At 43.3% G+C, this 17,100-nt stretch overlaps 1 protein-coding gene across 1 annotated transcript in view; it reads left to right on the forward strand.

Annotated features, from left to right (window-relative positions):
* Positions 1-17,100, forward strand: part of rnf220b (ring finger protein 220b) — a 53,033-nt gene that overhangs the window by 33,360 nt on the left and 2,573 nt on the right. Inside the window, exons 3-11 of the mRNA XM_072680772.1 lie at positions 2,697-2,742; positions 4,662-4,745; positions 6,154-6,196; positions 8,473-8,516; positions 10,525-10,636; positions 10,775-10,865; positions 13,518-13,580; positions 13,930-13,979; positions 15,614-15,719. Of these exons, the coding sequence (XP_072536873.1) occupies positions 2,697-2,742; positions 4,662-4,745; positions 6,154-6,196; positions 8,473-8,516; positions 10,525-10,636; positions 10,775-10,865; positions 13,518-13,580; positions 13,930-13,979; positions 15,614-15,719 (639 nt within the window). The remainder of the gene's footprint in view (positions 1-2,696; positions 2,743-4,661; positions 4,746-6,153; positions 6,197-8,472; positions 8,517-10,524; positions 10,637-10,774; positions 10,866-13,517; positions 13,581-13,929; positions 13,980-15,613; positions 15,720-17,100) is intronic.

Genomic DNA, 17,100 nt, shown 5'->3' on the forward strand with positions numbered 1-17,100 from the left:
CACACACACACACACACCATTCAGAATACACACCCTCACATTCCTCTCCACATATTTCACAGCTTATCACGCTCAGGGCGATGTTGGCGAGTTTAATAACGCCGAACCTCAGCGTCCCGCCATCAGCATCACACAGGAAAGGGGCGCGGGGTGAGGCCTTCGCTCCACATGAAGGATTCGTTCAATAAAGACATTACAGCTGTAATCTGCTTAGTGACAGAACCGCCGACAGTAATTGTGTCAAATTGTATTCGGCCCAAGGGTGTGTTTCAGCTGTACGGAAGAGCAGAAGAGCATGTGTGTGGAACTGTATGTGTGTGTGTGTGTGTGTGTGTGTGTGTGTGTGTGTGTGTGTGTGTGTGTATAGGATGGGAGGAAAGAATGCTGTTTTGCTTTGTATTGGATCAGTACTTTGAGATCTTCAGGCTTTAAAGGCAGCTCTTTCCTGTTTTTAATAATAAAATAATAATAATTATTAATTAGTTCTGAGTTCTGAGAATTTTAGGCCAGTTTTTCACACATTTCAGCTCAGGCTGAATGAGGTTTGCCTTTTTTTACTGGCAAGTTGCAAACTGTACTGTTGTGTGCAGTCCTTTCAGGACCATTTATGGACACCTTTAGTAAGACAATGGCACTATCTAAATCAAACAGATGATTAATTAAATAAATTAATGAATAACATTAATAATAACAACAAGATAAGATAAGATAAGATAAGATAGTCCTTTATTAGTCCCACAGTGGGGAAATTCTCAGTGTCGCAGCAGAAAGGGATAGCAAGACACTATTACCACTATATACACAAAATAAATAATAGAAGTAAAAAAGAAATAACAATATTATTTACAGATTATTTACAGGTAATTGCAAATGACCCTTAATTGCACATATGTGTGTGTGTGTGTGTGGGGGGGGGGGGGGTATTGCACATTGTATTTGTACATTAAGGGATCTCTATTCCCTAAACATGTGTGTGTAGTTTAAGTGTGTGTGTGTGTGTGTGTATGTGGTCCGCTGGGAGCCCATGCTGGTTGTGGAGTCTGACGACAGCAGGAAGGAAGAACAAAAAACTATAATAATAATAATAATTGGGGCCTAATAATAAAAGCTTTACAGAAAGCAAGTCAAAGGACACAGTGACAGGAAGCCCCCTTCAGAGCTGGAGGAGCAAACATTGGGAAGACCCTGGGATGGGTCACAAGGGGAGACCCATCGTCCTGGTTGTGGTCAGAAATACTTATAAATGATAAAAGCCACTGCACCACCAAGACTGTTCTACTGCTCAGGCGTGCCGAGGCCATAGTAGTGACGGTAAATGCTGTGAATATAAAAATGATTAAAGTAATGATGATGGTTAGGGGTAATCATAATAATAATAATAATAATAATAATAATAATAGTAATAATAATAATAATAGTAATAATAATAATAATAATAATAATAATAATAATAGTAATAATAGAAATGAGAAAATTAATAGTTAAAATCCATGTAAATGGTCATAGAGGCCAGGCAGCAGGGTAAGCAAAATTTAAATTTAACTGGTATTACAGGGGTGGGCCAGCGTAGTGTTAAGAGTCCTGGAATCGAACCCCAGTCTCCCTCATAGTTTGGTTGTTCACTGGCAGGTAGTGGTGTTATCTGTGGCGCCACACCAGCAGCTGGAACAATCCATGCAGTGACCACACACACACCAGTGAAACACACGCACAGTGGACAATGAGCACACATTCCCGGGGTGGTGGGCAGCCACTGCTGCGGTGCCCGGGGAGCCGAACCCAGCTTACCGAGCATGGGTATCGAACCCACAACCCCGTCATTAATAGCCTGGAGCTCTAACCACTGACATTATTTGTTCCCTGATCGGGAATCAAACCCATGGCCACAGCGGTGAGAGCGCCGAATCCTAACCACTAGGACTGTGAGAAGCAGATTAGAATCAGAATCAGATTCAGAATCAGATTCAGAATCAGATTTATTGGCCATGCATGTTCACACACGCACACAAGGAATTAGCTTCCGTCTGTTAGCGTCTCTGTAGTATTAACTATATACAGCTACTCTACGGATCATTTACAGGCAGTACACAGAGAGCAGTAGTGTCAGTCACTACACATTCCGGCCACCAGAGGTCAGCGTCACCAGAATTATTTTCCTGCAATTACCTTCCTCTTAAAAAGCCCTTCCCTACCCTTCAGTTTTTGTGGAGCATTAACAGATGTGACCCTGTGGTGCCCAGCCTCCTCAGTGATTGTGGGGGCAGTGGTGGCTCAGCGGTTAGAGCGCAGGGCTATTGATGACAGGGTTGTGGGTTTGATACTTGGGCTCAGCAAACTGCCACTGTTGGACCCTTGAGCAAGGTCCTTTGCTCCCTGGGTGCTGCAGTTGACTGCCCACTGGTGTGTGTGTGTGTGTGTGTGTGTGTGCTCACTGCTCCTAGTTCACTAGTGTGTGTTCACTACCACAGATGGGTAAAATGCAGAGGACACATTTCACTGATTAGAGAGAAGTTGGAGATGGTCACAATCCTTATAAACAGATCCGGGGGATCTGAAATACAGGCCAGTACCTGGACGGTGCCTCTGGTCACCGTTATCAGTTTACCACAGCTGCTGTAGGAGCAGTCGGGCTGTTTGTTTGGTGGTCAGGCTGTTGGCGCATGTTTGGTTACGATGGGTGTTTTCTTCTGTTGCAGTCCGAGTCCCTCGCAGAAGGAGTGTCTGTCCACCGGGTTTCCAAAGGTAAGCACCTTTTAATATTAATATTAATGAACTACTAATATTTACATTTTACATTTACAGCATTTAGCTGACGCTCTTCTCCAGAGCGACTTTCAAAAGAGCTTCACTGTTTACTGAAGAAGAAGCTCAGCTAGTTTAAATAGACTAAAATTCAGATCCTCTAATCTTAGACTCTACTAAACACAAGTCAATATGGAAACCATAGTACTCTTCTCTTCGCCTGAGTACTCTCAGAAGAGGAGGGTCTTCAGTCTGGGTTTGAGGACAGCGAGTGTTGGACTCTGCTGTTCGGACACCCAGGGGAAGTTCGTTCCACCACTTCGGTGCAGGACAGAAAAAATCTGGACGCTCGTCTTCCGTGGATCTTAAAGGATGGCGTGTCGAGCCGAGCCGTACTTGAAGCTGGAAGGGCTCTTGGTGCAGATCGGCTTTTGACCATCATTACCATCAAGTACGGTGGGACTGGTTTTGCAAAAGAATTGCAAAAAAAAGAGCAAATAATATAAAAAAATACTACTAATAAAATATATTGCATGAAATAAAGTAAAATAATAATACTGAACAAAAAGCAATATTTTATATGAATCCAAGTCCAACACTTTAAATTAATGTCAGTGTCTGACCTGGTCCACCTGGTTTACAGTGTAGAGGAGTCTCCTTATACACTCATTTGCCCATTTTTTTGAAGGCTTCAAATTTTGGACAAACGTCCATTTTGACACTTTTTGAATTGGCTTCACTTTCCCAAAGGTCCGGACAGAGAAATCACCCTGTTCACTTACGCTGATACTGCACAGCACACTGCTGCTGTGTGAACAGAATTCAGCCTTTTACCTTCCTTTTAATGGTAACTTTTATATGAACAACTAAAATAATCAAATTTGACATGTTCAGACATCTTATGTATGTGTCTCAATCTTTTCTACCTGGAAGGACATTGTTGCCAAAATGTAACTTTACAGTAAAAGTGAAAAATGGCTTTATTTTGAATGTAAATGATTATAAATAGATAGAAAGTTTTTATATGTAGAAAAAAATCAAACTACTACAAGTTCAATCTGATTTGTGACTGATGTAAAGCAGCCTTTGGTTGATAAAAATGACAAAATTAATAAAACATATTGTAAATATGTAAATATAAGACAAAATATATGGACAAAAGTATTGGGACACCTGCTTATTCATTGTTTCTTCTAAAATCAAGCGTCTTAAAAAGAGTTTCTCCTGCTTTTGTTGGAGTAACTGTCTCTACTGTGCAGAGAGGAAGACTTTCTACTAGATTTTGAAGTAATATTGCTGTAAGGATTTGTTTGAATTCAGCAACAAGAGCGCTAGATGATCACCACCCCACCTCATCATCCCCATCAACTCCTCAACTAATCCCAAAAGTACTGGATGGAGCTCCACCACCACCATCATTCCAGAGAGCTCCTCAATGCTGGGGGGCTTTATACCCCTCCTCTAGCCCACGCCTGGCATTATTAGGCGGCATGTTGCAAATAGGTTCATCAGTGTTGATCTGCTCCAGAGAGTCCTATTCTATTGGCAGTACTTCTTCTCTACAGGCACTAGACAAGTGCTCATCTATATCAGCAATGGGTGCAACTTGAAGTAGCTGAATGCAGTCATTAGAAGGGGTGTCCACAAACATTTGGACATGCAGCGTACCTCTGGTTCCTTGTCTATAGCTCCACCCATGCCCTAACTGCTCTCCTGACTGCCCAGAAGGTCCCGTAATAAGCAGCTACCCTCTGGCTTTGGTCTCAGGAGGTATTGGGCCTCACTGGACTCATTTGTACTCGAACCCGGGACTTAGCTTAGCTTAGCTTAGCTTAGCTTATCTAACCTCAGATATGCTGAGATATGGAATGTAGACTAATTATCACCTTATTCTCCTGCTTCTTCCCGCCCCCAACCAGCCCCTCTTCTCTGCCCATATTAAGCGAGAGGGGGATTCTTCGCCCCGTCCAGCCGATGAGGCCATCAACTCAGACAGGTACCAGGTAAGTCACCTGTTATTCAGTGATCACTGACTCTGTCTCTGTGTGTATGTTTGTCACCTCCCCCCCCGCCCCCCCACCTCCAGACTAAAGGCAGGGTCACATGTCCACATTGGTCACAGTAAAGTAATCCTCAAGCTTATTATTGGAGTTGGCTGCCCATCCCCCCTTGCCGACCCCCCTACCATTAGCAGCATGAGACCTGTAACCAAGGAGGAACCCCTTGGGCAGTGAGGTGCTGCCCTCTACTGGACTGTAATTGAATCTGTAATTTGTACTGCACTGTGGAGCCCTACAGAGAGCAGCTGAGCTTTCACTCCATCTGCAAGCAGCTACAGTACACTCTCGCTGGCCAGTTTATCAGAAACACTGCAATCTACAGCCCATCTGTTGATACACAGTTTGTCAGCCATCCTCTAGCCCTTCATCAATGGGAAGGGGGAGGTGTTTCTAATAAAGTGGCCAATGAGCAGAAACACAGTAGAAGTGTTTCTAATAAAGTGGCCAATGTGTGGAAAAACAGTAGAAGTGTTTCTAATAAACTGGCCAATAAGTAAAAGCACAGAAGTGTTTCTAATAAAATGGCCAATGTGTGGAAACACAGGGGAAGTGTTTCGAATAAAGTGACCAATGAGTAAACACACAGGGGAGGGGTTTCTAATAAAGTGGCCAATGAGTAGACAGACAGTAGAAGTGTTTCTAATAAAGTGGCCAATGAGTAAAAGCACAGAAGCGTTTCCAATAAAGTGGCCAATGTGAGGAAACACAGGGGAGGTGTTTCTAATAAAGTGGCCAATGAGTGAAAGCAAATGGGAGGGGGTTCTAATAAAGTGGCCAGTGGGTGGAAGCAAAGGGAAGGTGTTTCTAATAAAGTGGCCAGTGAGTAGACACACAGTAGAAGTGTTTCTAATAAAGTGGCCAATGAGTAAAAGCACAGAGGATGTGTTTCTAATAAAGTGGCCAATGTGAGGAAACACAGGGGAGGTGTTTCTAATAAAGTGGCCAGTGAGTAAACGCACAGGGGAGGGGTTTCTAATAAAGTGGCCAATGAGCAAAGCACAGGGCAGGTGTTTCTAATAAAGTGTCCAGTGGGTAGAAGCACAGGGCAGGTGTTTCTAATAAAGTGGCCACTGAGTTGAAGCACAGGGCAGGTGTTTCTAATAAAGTGACCACTGAGTTGAAGCGCAGGGCAGGTGTTTCTAATAAAGTGGCCAGTGAGTTGAAGCACAGGGCAGGTGTTTCTAATAAAGTGGCCAGTGAGTTGAAGCGCAGGGCAGGTGTTTCTAATAAAGTGGCCAGTGAGTTGAAGCACAGGGCAGGTGTTTCTAATAAAGTGGCCAGTGAGTTGAAGCACAGGGCAGGTGTTTCCTGTGTAAGTTCACTGTTTTCTCTCTGTGTGTTTCTGTTACAGACGTTTTTGCGAGTGAGATCCAACAGGCAAACGAGACTCAGCGGTACGAAGTTCTGATTTTTTTAGTTGTGTTGCAGAACCCAGCAGTAACGGCCAGAACCCTCAGAACATCTCCAAACCATCAGGCAGGTCTTGAGGTGTGTTCCTGTGTGCAGTGGGCAGTACCTTCCAAAAATGGGCTTCAAGGACGGACAACCGGAAGGCGAACCGGCGTCAGGGTCATCAGGGTGCCCAAGGCTCAATGATGCTCATGGAGGCCCCGCCCACCTCACAACTTACAGGACTTACAGAACCTGCTGCCAACGTTAGTCTTGTGGAGTTCATGTCCCGCTGGGTCAGAGCTGTTTTTGGCAGCATTAGGGAAAGCTACATAATATTAGGCTTTGATGTTAAGGCTGATCGGACCCTGTTGGTTGATTTTTGGAGTCTCTAACCCTGGAGAGTCATCAGTAATCTCGCCTCCGCAGGAGTCGAAGCTGCGCTGTGTTGAAGAATCACTCTCAGGGACCGTTAGTCACAGTGATTAAGAGAAGAGCAGCGTTCCGCTCTGAGCGGAGGGGTCTTTCGTTACAGATTATTGATCATCATCTCTCTCTAATTAATGACCCTTTGCTCTGTGGTGGTCCGATCAGTGTGGGCTTATGTCAGACTGGTGGTATGGCCTCTATCCACTTTTCCTCGGTTAATGTCACGGCCTCCTTAAGATTAACGAGCCCTTTCAATATTAGCACTTAATAACCCCAACCAACCATACATGAATCAGCCATAACATTAAACCCACCTGCCTAATATTGTACCTAATACAGCCCTGACCCGTCGAGGCATGGACTCCACAAGACCTCGGAAGGTGCCCTGTGGTAGCTGGACCACCATTAGCAGCAGATCCTTCTGTGGCCAGTGAGTAGAAGTGTTTCTAATAAAGTGGCCAATGAGTAAAAGCACAGAAGTGTTTCTAATAAAGTGGCCAATGTAAGGAAACACATGGGAGGTGTTTCTAATAAAATGGCCAGTAGGTAGAAGCAAAGGGGAGGTGTTTCTAATAAAGTGGCTAATGAGTAAACGCACAGGGGAGGTGTTTCTAATAAAGTGGCCAGTGAGTAAACGCACAAGGAGGGGTTTCTAATAAAGTGGCCAGTGAGTGGAAGCAAATGGGAGGGGCTTCTAATAAAGTGGCTAATGAGTAAACGCACAAGGAGGGGTTTCTAATAAAGTGGCCAATGAGTAGATGCACAGTAGAAGTGTTTCTAATAAAGTGGCCAATGAGTAGATGCACAGTAGAAGTGTTTCTAATAAAGTGGCCAATGAGTAGATGCACAGTAGAAGAGTTTCTAATAAAGTGGCCAATGTGTGGAAACACGGTAAAAGTGTTTCTAATAAAGTGGCCAATGAGTAGATGCACAGTAGAAGTGTTTCTAATAAAGTGGCCAATGATCCACCCTGTAAGTTGTGTAAGGTGGGCGGGGCCTCCATGAGCATCAGTGAGCCTTGGGCACCCGTGACCCTGTCGCCGGTTCACCAGTTGTTTTTCCTCTTTCTTGGGGGCACTCTTGGTAGGTACTGACCACTGCATACCAGGATAGACCACCCCAGAAGACCTGCCTGATGTTTTGGCAATGTTCTGATCCACCATCAATATATTTGAAACTGCACCGTATGGCCAAAAGTTTGTGGACATCTGCTTGTCTAGTGTTTCTTCTTAAGTCAGGGGTATTATTATATGGGGGGATTGTCTACCATTACTACATTAACAGCCTCTACTCCTCTGGGAGGGCTTTAGGATTTGATTGCATGCAGCCACATGAGAGTATTAATGAAGTTAGGTAGTTATGTTGGATGATTAGTTCTGCCACTCCAACTCATCCCAAAAGTATTGGATGGAGCTCCATCGATCATTCCAGAGAGCGCAGTTCTGCACCACTGCTCCACAGCTCACTGCTGTGCCTCTAGCTGAGGCTTTGCGTTGGGCAAGGTGACCTCAGGCTCATGTGTGGCTGCTTGTGTCAGATATGGGGGTAGAGGAGGACTGGAAGAGGTGCCCACAAACCTTTGACCTGGTTGTATGTGTGTGTGTGAGGTAGATGGATAGATCTTCTGAGCTTCTGTTCCAATTGATCCGTGATTGGTTGATGATTCAGTTGATTTTCTGTTGATTTTCAGTCCATGTCCACCTCCACTGTTTCCCAGCTCATTTCACACTGTCCACTGTTCAGAGAAGACGTGCTGGGAAGACGAGCCTGGCTGTAAATACACTGTTTCTAAACTCATGTTTCTAAGATGTGCTTTTTGTTGTTTTTGTATTGTTTGTTTGTTTTGGAACAGCTCGCATTGGAAAGCTGAAGAGGAGGAAAGCAGAGGAAGAGCAGGTACACACACACACACACAAACACACACACACACAAATTACGTTTATTGTCACGTTACATCACGTTACACAGGTTACAAAGGTGCATTGTCCTTCATGGTGGTACAAAAGAACATATTTACAAAACAGAAATACTGAATATTTACACATGAACTTATACTGCAACTGCTGAAAAACAGCTGCTCAAATAATGCAAAGAAATGATTATAATGATTATAATGCAAAGAAGTTATTATTCAGATTTAAACAATGCAGTATTAATATTTAAACTTTCACTTTTTTTTAAGCATTCAGAAATCACTATGGTGAAATAACCTTGACTGCCAATCACAGCTCTCATGTCTCGGCAGGCTCTCCACTAGTCTAGATAGTCTATATATATATATACATATACGTTTTGGGACAGGTTTTGGGACATTTTCTAACATCATGCTAAATCTTACCAAAACAACCATAAACAACCATATATATATATATATATATATATATATATATATATATATATATACATATATATATATATATATATCAAAACTTTATATATATACTTATACTTAAACTTTTGCCATATATATATATATATACATATATATACATATATATATATATATATATATATATATATATATATATATATATATATATATATACACCTCACTAACGCCTTCATTGCTGAATGCAATCAAATTGTAGAAACAATGACTGAGCAGGTGTCCCAAAACTTTTGCCCATATGGTGTGTGTGTGTTACTGCAGGTTCAGACACAGGCAGGTACGTAATAGAGAAGATAGAGCCTCAGATCTACTGAAAACATATTATTATTACACACACACACACACACACACACACGACTGGCACAGATCATCTTAGACATTTCCTTTCCTCTGGCCCTGTGGCTGAACGAAACACACACCTGTCTGTCACACAGCATACGGACCCTGAACAATGCAACTGAGCAGGTGGCCGAGAACACATTCGACCACATAACGCTAAATCAGCGTCCGGATCTGTCCCAGGCGCTCGCCAGAGACGCGTTCAAGGCACCCGGGAACAGCAGATGTAAACAGTTCTATGTCTCGCTGTCCACTTCTGATCAGATCACTGGAGACAGATGTTAATATCAGCGATGACCAGAGCCCTGAAGGAAATGTCAAACGCTTCATCCAATCACTGGCTTCCCTTTTCACTGCACCCGTTATTCAGCCCACTGGCTTGTTCAGGGTCCGTATGCTGTGTGACAGACAGGAGAGGTGTGTGTTTCGTTCAGCCTCAGGGCCAGAGGAAATGTCTAAGATGATCTTTGTCAGTCGTGTGCGTGTGTGTGTGTGTGTGTGTGTGTGCATTTGTGTGTGTGTGTGTGTGTGTGTGTGTGTGTGTGTGTGTGTGTAATAATAATATGTTTTCAGTAGATCTGAGGCTCTATCTTCTCTATTACTTACCTGCCTGTGTCTGAACCAGCAGTAAGACACACGCACACACATACACACCAAATGGGCAAAAGTTTAGGGACACCTGCTCATTCATTGTTTTTACAATTTGATTGCATTCAGCAACGAGAGCATTAGTGAGGTCAGGATGTGAGATGATCACCACCCCACCTCATCCCTAACTCCACGACTCTACCCCAAAGTACTGGATGGAGCTCCACCACCACCATCATTCCAGAGAACACAGCTCTTCCACTGCTCCACAGCTCCTCAATGCTGGGGGGCTTTATACAGCTCACGCCTGGCATTAGGCAGCATGGTGCCATTAGGGTCATTAGTGTTGATCTGCTCCAGAGAGTCCTATTCTATTGGCAGTACTTCTTCTCTACAGTGACTAGACAAGCTGTGTGTGTGCATTTGCACATCTGTGTCAGCAATGGGTGAAACCTAAAGCAGCTGAATGCGTTAATTAGAAGCATATATATATATATATATTATAAATCTGACTATATTATTACATCTAGATACACTGTGTGTGTGTGTGTGTGTGTGTGTGTGTGTGTGTGTGTTTGTGTGTTTCAGAGAGATGGTGTGTGTGTTGCGGAGAACGGCTCTGTCGGAGCAGGAGGAGACGAGTATGAGTGGACAGAACAGAGACGAATGCACATGGTGTCCATCCTACGGGGCTTCAGAGGTACACTGGCTCCACTGGTGTCCAGTAATCTCCAAGAGATCCTAACCCTCCCATTCTTATACTGTAAAGGTCTGTGTGGGGGTCCACGTTTCAGTGTAAGGTGTGTGTGTGTAAGCTGTGTATCCTCTCCTCTCTCAGGTTTGGTTTGCAGCACAGTGAAGGAGAACCAGGACAGCGATGCAGATCTGGACGTGGATGGAGACGACACACTTAACTACGGCAAAGCACAGTATCCTTCAGGCTGACTTCCCACAGCCCTGTTTGTCCTCGAACCGACATCATGCATTAGCTGACGCTCTTATCCAGAGCGACTTACAAGGTAACTCATATTACAGAGGTGGGGCAGTGTAGTGTTAGGATTCTTGCCCAAGGACTCTTATTGGTGTAGCGCAGTGTAGTCACCCAGACCGGGAATCAAACCCCAGCCTCCCACGTGGTAGCTTACTGGTAGGTAGTGGTGTGGTAGGTATCTGTTGCACCACATCAACCACCAACACACCAACCACTTACACACCAACTACTAACCACCAACATACCAACACACCAACCACCAACATACCAACATACCAGCACACCGACCACCAACCACTAACCACCAACATACCAACATACCAACCACTAACCACCAACATACCAACACACCAACCACTAACACACCAACTACTAACCACCAACATACCAACACACCAACCACTAACACACCAACCACTAACCACCAACACACCAACCACTAACACACCAACTACTAACCACCAACACACCAACACACCAACCACTAACACACCAACTACTAACCAACAACATACCAACACACCAACCACTAACACACCAACCACCAACCACCAACACACCAACACACCAACCACTAACCTCCAACATACCAACACACCAACCACTAACACACCAACCACCAACATACCAACATACCAACACACCAACCACTAACCACACACCAACCACCAACATACCAACCACCAACATACCAACACACCAACCACCAACACACCAACCACCAACACACCAACATACCAACCACCAACACACCTACCACCAACATAGCAACCACCAACACACCAACATACCAACCACCAACACACCAACCACTAACCACCAACATACCAACATACCAACACACCAACACACCAACCACCAACATACCAACCACCAACACACCAACACACCAACCACCAACATACCAACATACCAACCACCAACACACCAACACACCAACCACCAACACACCAACATACCAACACACCCACACACCAACCACCAACATACCAACACACCAACCACCAACATACCAACACACCAACACACCAACCACTAACCACCAACATACCAACACACCAACCACCAACATACCAACACACCAACACACCAACCACTAACCACCAACATACCAACACACCAACCACCAACATACCAACCACCAACACACCAACCACCACACCAACCACCAACATACCAACCACCAACACACCAACATACCAACCACCAACACACCAACCACCAACATACCAACCACCAACACACCAACCACCAACACACCAACATACCAACCACCAACACACCAACCACTAACCACCAACATACCAACACACCAACCACCAACATACCAACCGGCAACACACCAACCACAAACATACCAACCACCAACACACCAACCACTAACCACCAACACACCAAAATACCAACATACCAACACACCAACCACCAACACACCAATCACCAACACACCAACATACCAACATACCAACATACCAACACACCAACCACCAACACACCAACATACCAACATACCAACACACCAACCACCAACACACCAACCACCAACACACCAACATACCAACCACCAACATACCAACACACCAACACACCAACCACCAACACACCAACATACTAACCACCAACACACCAACATACCAACATACCAACATACCAACCACCAACACACCAACCACCAACACACCAACATACCAACATACCAACACACCAACACACCAACCACTAACCACCAACACACCAACATACCAACATACCAACACACCAACCACCAACACACCAACCACCAACACACCAACATACCAACATACCAACACACCAACACACCAACCACCAACCACCAACACACCAACATACCAACACACCAACCACCAACCACCAACACACCAACATACCAACATACCAACATACCAACACACCAACCACCAACACACCAACCACCAACACACCAACATACCAACATACCAACACACCAACCACCAACACACCAACCACCAACACACCAACATACCAACATACCAACACACCAACACACCAACACACCAACCACCAACACACCAACATACCAACATACCAACACACCAACCACCAACACACCAACCACCAACACACCAACATACCAACATACCAACACACCAACACACCAACACACCAACCACTAACCACCAACACACCAACATACCAACATACCAACACACCAACCACCAACACACCAACCACCAACACACCAACATACCAACATACCAACACACCAACCACCAACCACCAACACACCAACATACCAACATACCAACACACCAACCACCAACACACCAACATACCAACACACCAACCACCAACACACCAACACACCAACACACCAACATACCAACACACCAACACACCAACATACCAACATACCAACATACCAACGCACCAACCACCAACACACCAACACACCAACACACCAACACACCAACATACCAACACACTAACATACCAACCATGCAGCGTCAGAAAGCACATGGGAAAGTCAATTAGATGATGTAGTCTCACTGATCCAGTGAATCAGTCCAGGCCCATGTTCTACCTGTTTCTCCTCAGCTTGGGTTTTCAGATACTCAGAGACGGACGTGATTCCCAGCTCACGAGACGCTGAGGAGAGCGAGACCGGAGTAAAGTACGAATCCATTCAGGCTCACAGTGTCTGAAACCTCTTAACTTCTACATTCTTAAAAAGGGTTTTTAAGGCTGACATAGCAACCACTTACCATAGCAGTCACCTTGCAACACTATCACTATAGTACCCATCAAGCAACCACCAATGCCATAGCAACCACCTGGGATACCATAGCATCCAAGTAGCAACATTATAGCAGTTACATTGCAACGCTATCGCACCTGTACAGCGATCACTTAACAACGCCATAGCAACCACCCAGCAAAACAGTGTCACTCTAGTGATCACATAGCCGCAGCCTAGCAAATGTCTTCGGCTTTCTCTCTTATGTCCTGTGCTTGTTCCTCAGGACGGACGCGGTCAGCAGACTGTCTCCTGAACACGGCAAGTGGTCAACAGGTGAGAGAACCTGTGGATTTTCATTTACTTACATGTGTACAGTAACATGAACTGTAGTGTAGCGGTAGGTCGGACTGCTGATCTGTCAGGCTGATATTTAGATTTCATCAGCATTTTTTTGATTTTCTGTAAAATGACCCTTTTCATCCTTTGAAGTCCTTGTTACCGCAGGTGATAATAAAGGCATATCATTTAATATTCTGTGTTTAATATGATTTCACAGTTGTTGCTTATTAAAACAAACAAATACATTTAGTGGAAAGAGCAAATTCTAATATTTTAATCTATATAAATAATATAAATGATTAGAGGATTGGTTTGTGTTGATTTATGATTTATTCAGATATTATGTTTTGAAGTTGATGAGTAGTATAAAATATATATCTAATATATTTTCATATATATATTGTAATATATAGTTATAATATTTTCATCAAAATAAATGAGGACAGGTCCGAAGTGCAGACTCAAACCTGTCGACACTGAAGGGAAATATAATAATAATAATAATAATAATAATAATAATTATTATTATTATTAGTAGTAGTAGTAGTAGTATTATAAATATATATATATTTCCTTTCCTTTCAGAGTCTGCACTTCTGACTTGTCGTCATTTATTTCGATGAAAATACTATATATATATATATAAAATTTTATATAATATATAATATAATATAAAGTTGTTTTAAACATGTAAATATGTATTTAAATATGTAAGTTTGTAATCACATTTAAATACTGCAGTAAGAGTGGTGTAGATGACTGGTGTGATGAGAGCGCCCCCTGTGGCAGTTTCTGTCTCAACAGTGGCTTTTTTTTTTTTTTACATTTTCATAAGATTAAATATTTAAGAAAAGTATTAATCAAATATTTTATTACATTTATTAAACATTTTTATAACATTTAACATAAAATAATATTTTTTGCATTATTGCTTTAGTTGAAACGTTAAACCAAAGCGATGCAGAAACGTCTTGTAACACTGACATCACAGCAGTATTGATCAGTGATCTTTTTTCTTTGTTAATATTGGGAATATTGAGTTCAATAGCAGTGTAACTCAACCCTCCTGCTCCTGGAGGCACCCTGCCCTGCACATGTTAGTGCTTTCCCTGCTCCCAACACACCTAAATCAAGTAACCAGCTCATTAACAAGCGCTTTCAGAGCTGCAGGGGGCGTGCTAAAGCAGGGGGTCCCCTAAAATGGGCAGGGCAGGGTGTCTCCAGGACCAGGGTTGAGAAACACTGCTCAATAATAATAGTCATATGGATGTTTATGGATGAAGTCAAATTATTATTCAAAATATTATTCAATCATTATTAAAAAATGCAATTAGTCAAATTATTATTCACTTATTATTTTAAAATCTTACATTAGTCCATTTATTTTAAAATATTTTTAAAAGCTAAGCATCATTTCTATTTATTTGCTGAATTTTACATATTAACATATCAAACACAACATATTAAATGTGATTTTGTATTAAAATATACAGATCATCAGTTATACGTGTTAATTGACCAGGGCTGCCTAAACCTTTGCATATGACTGTGTGTCATATGTGTGTGCATATGGGTCAACCTCAAATGTAGTGTACATTGAAGACAGCAGTGTGTCATTAAATTTAAAGGGACTCATCTGTGTGCAGAAACTCCGTCTACAAGCAGTGAAGACCACAGTAAGGCCGACGGCAGTGCCAGCACCTCTCCCACCTGCAGGAGCTGTGAGACAGAGCTGTAAGCAGACGAACATGCAGTCATGTGACAAGCTTCAGGACATAGACAAGACAGGACATAGACAACCATCTCCACCATTACTGTCAGACACAGAGGGAATTTGGCCTCAGCCTTCAACCCATCCGTGCAGTAAACAAACACACACACACACACACACACACACACACTAGTGAGCAAACACACATGCCTGAAAGAAGGTGAAGGGCCTTGCTTAAGGGTATCGAACCCACAACCCACAACCCTGTGATCAATAGCCCGGAGCTCTGCCCTATGTTTGATCTTCATGACATCAACACTGAGAGATGGACGAAACGTCTTTAATCATCATTTATATTTATATTTAAATTTTGCATTGCATTGTGGGATGTATTGTGGATATTCGAGTATACTCAACGTCCACACTTTTATCTATACTACACACTCCACCCTCAAACACTAGTCAGTATTGGTAATTAGTATGTGGGTGGGATGCACCCTGCCTTATAACTGTATGCACTAGCCTGCAAAACCCACAGATTAATTAATAATTAGTGCACAGTAGGGCTATTGATCACAGGGTTGTGGGTTCGATACCCGGGCTCGGCAAGCTGCCACTGTTGGGTCTCTGAGCAAGGTCACGCCCTTCACCCTCTCTGCTCCATGGGCGCCACAGCAACAGCTGCCCACCACTCCGGGCATGAATGCTCACTGTCACTGTGTGTGTTTGCTCACTAGTGTGCATGTGTGTGTGTGTGTTCACTGCACGGATGGGTTAAAGGTGGAGGCCGAAAATACTGAGTCCAACACTAATGGTGAGGTAGGGTGTCTTGTCTTGTGTTTAGCATATAGTATTAGTGTATAAAATGCAATTGGAACATTGGGCCAGTCATGTTCGGACCATTCGAACCCGGGCCAGTCATTCCAGAATCATGTGACTTCATTGATTGCTTGTCATTGTTTATTCCCTATATATATATAACCTTTTCCATCACTTTTTCACATTTTGGCTTTAGTGATATTCTACATTTTCCATCTCGTCCTATCAGAAAAATCTTTTTATGATATTTTTTGAACATTTTGGGGGGAAAAAAACATTCAGGTGATCATCTTTGTTAACGAACTTGTTAACGGTCTATTGTGTGTGATATGGAGACACCGATATAAAAGCTTCGGACATTCCACCCAGATGTTTTTACACAGCCCATCACCTCGAACCAGTGTGTTTTCATATATCCAGGCCAACAGATTCAACATTTGTCCACCTGACAGGCAAAAAAAAGCCCCTATAACATTTCTATTTCTTATCCTCACACTCGGCTGCTGCCGCGACGTGAAAAGTGTGTGATGGATGGCTTAACTTCCCCAGCTGCCGCGGTTCAGTTGCTGGGAGGTGATTAAACGG

Source organism: Salminus brasiliensis, chromosome 6, assembly GCF_030463535.1.
Source record: "Salminus brasiliensis chromosome 6, fSalBra1.hap2, whole genome shotgun sequence".
Classification (NCBI taxonomy): Eukaryota; Metazoa; Chordata; class Actinopteri; order Characiformes; family Bryconidae; genus Salminus; species Salminus brasiliensis.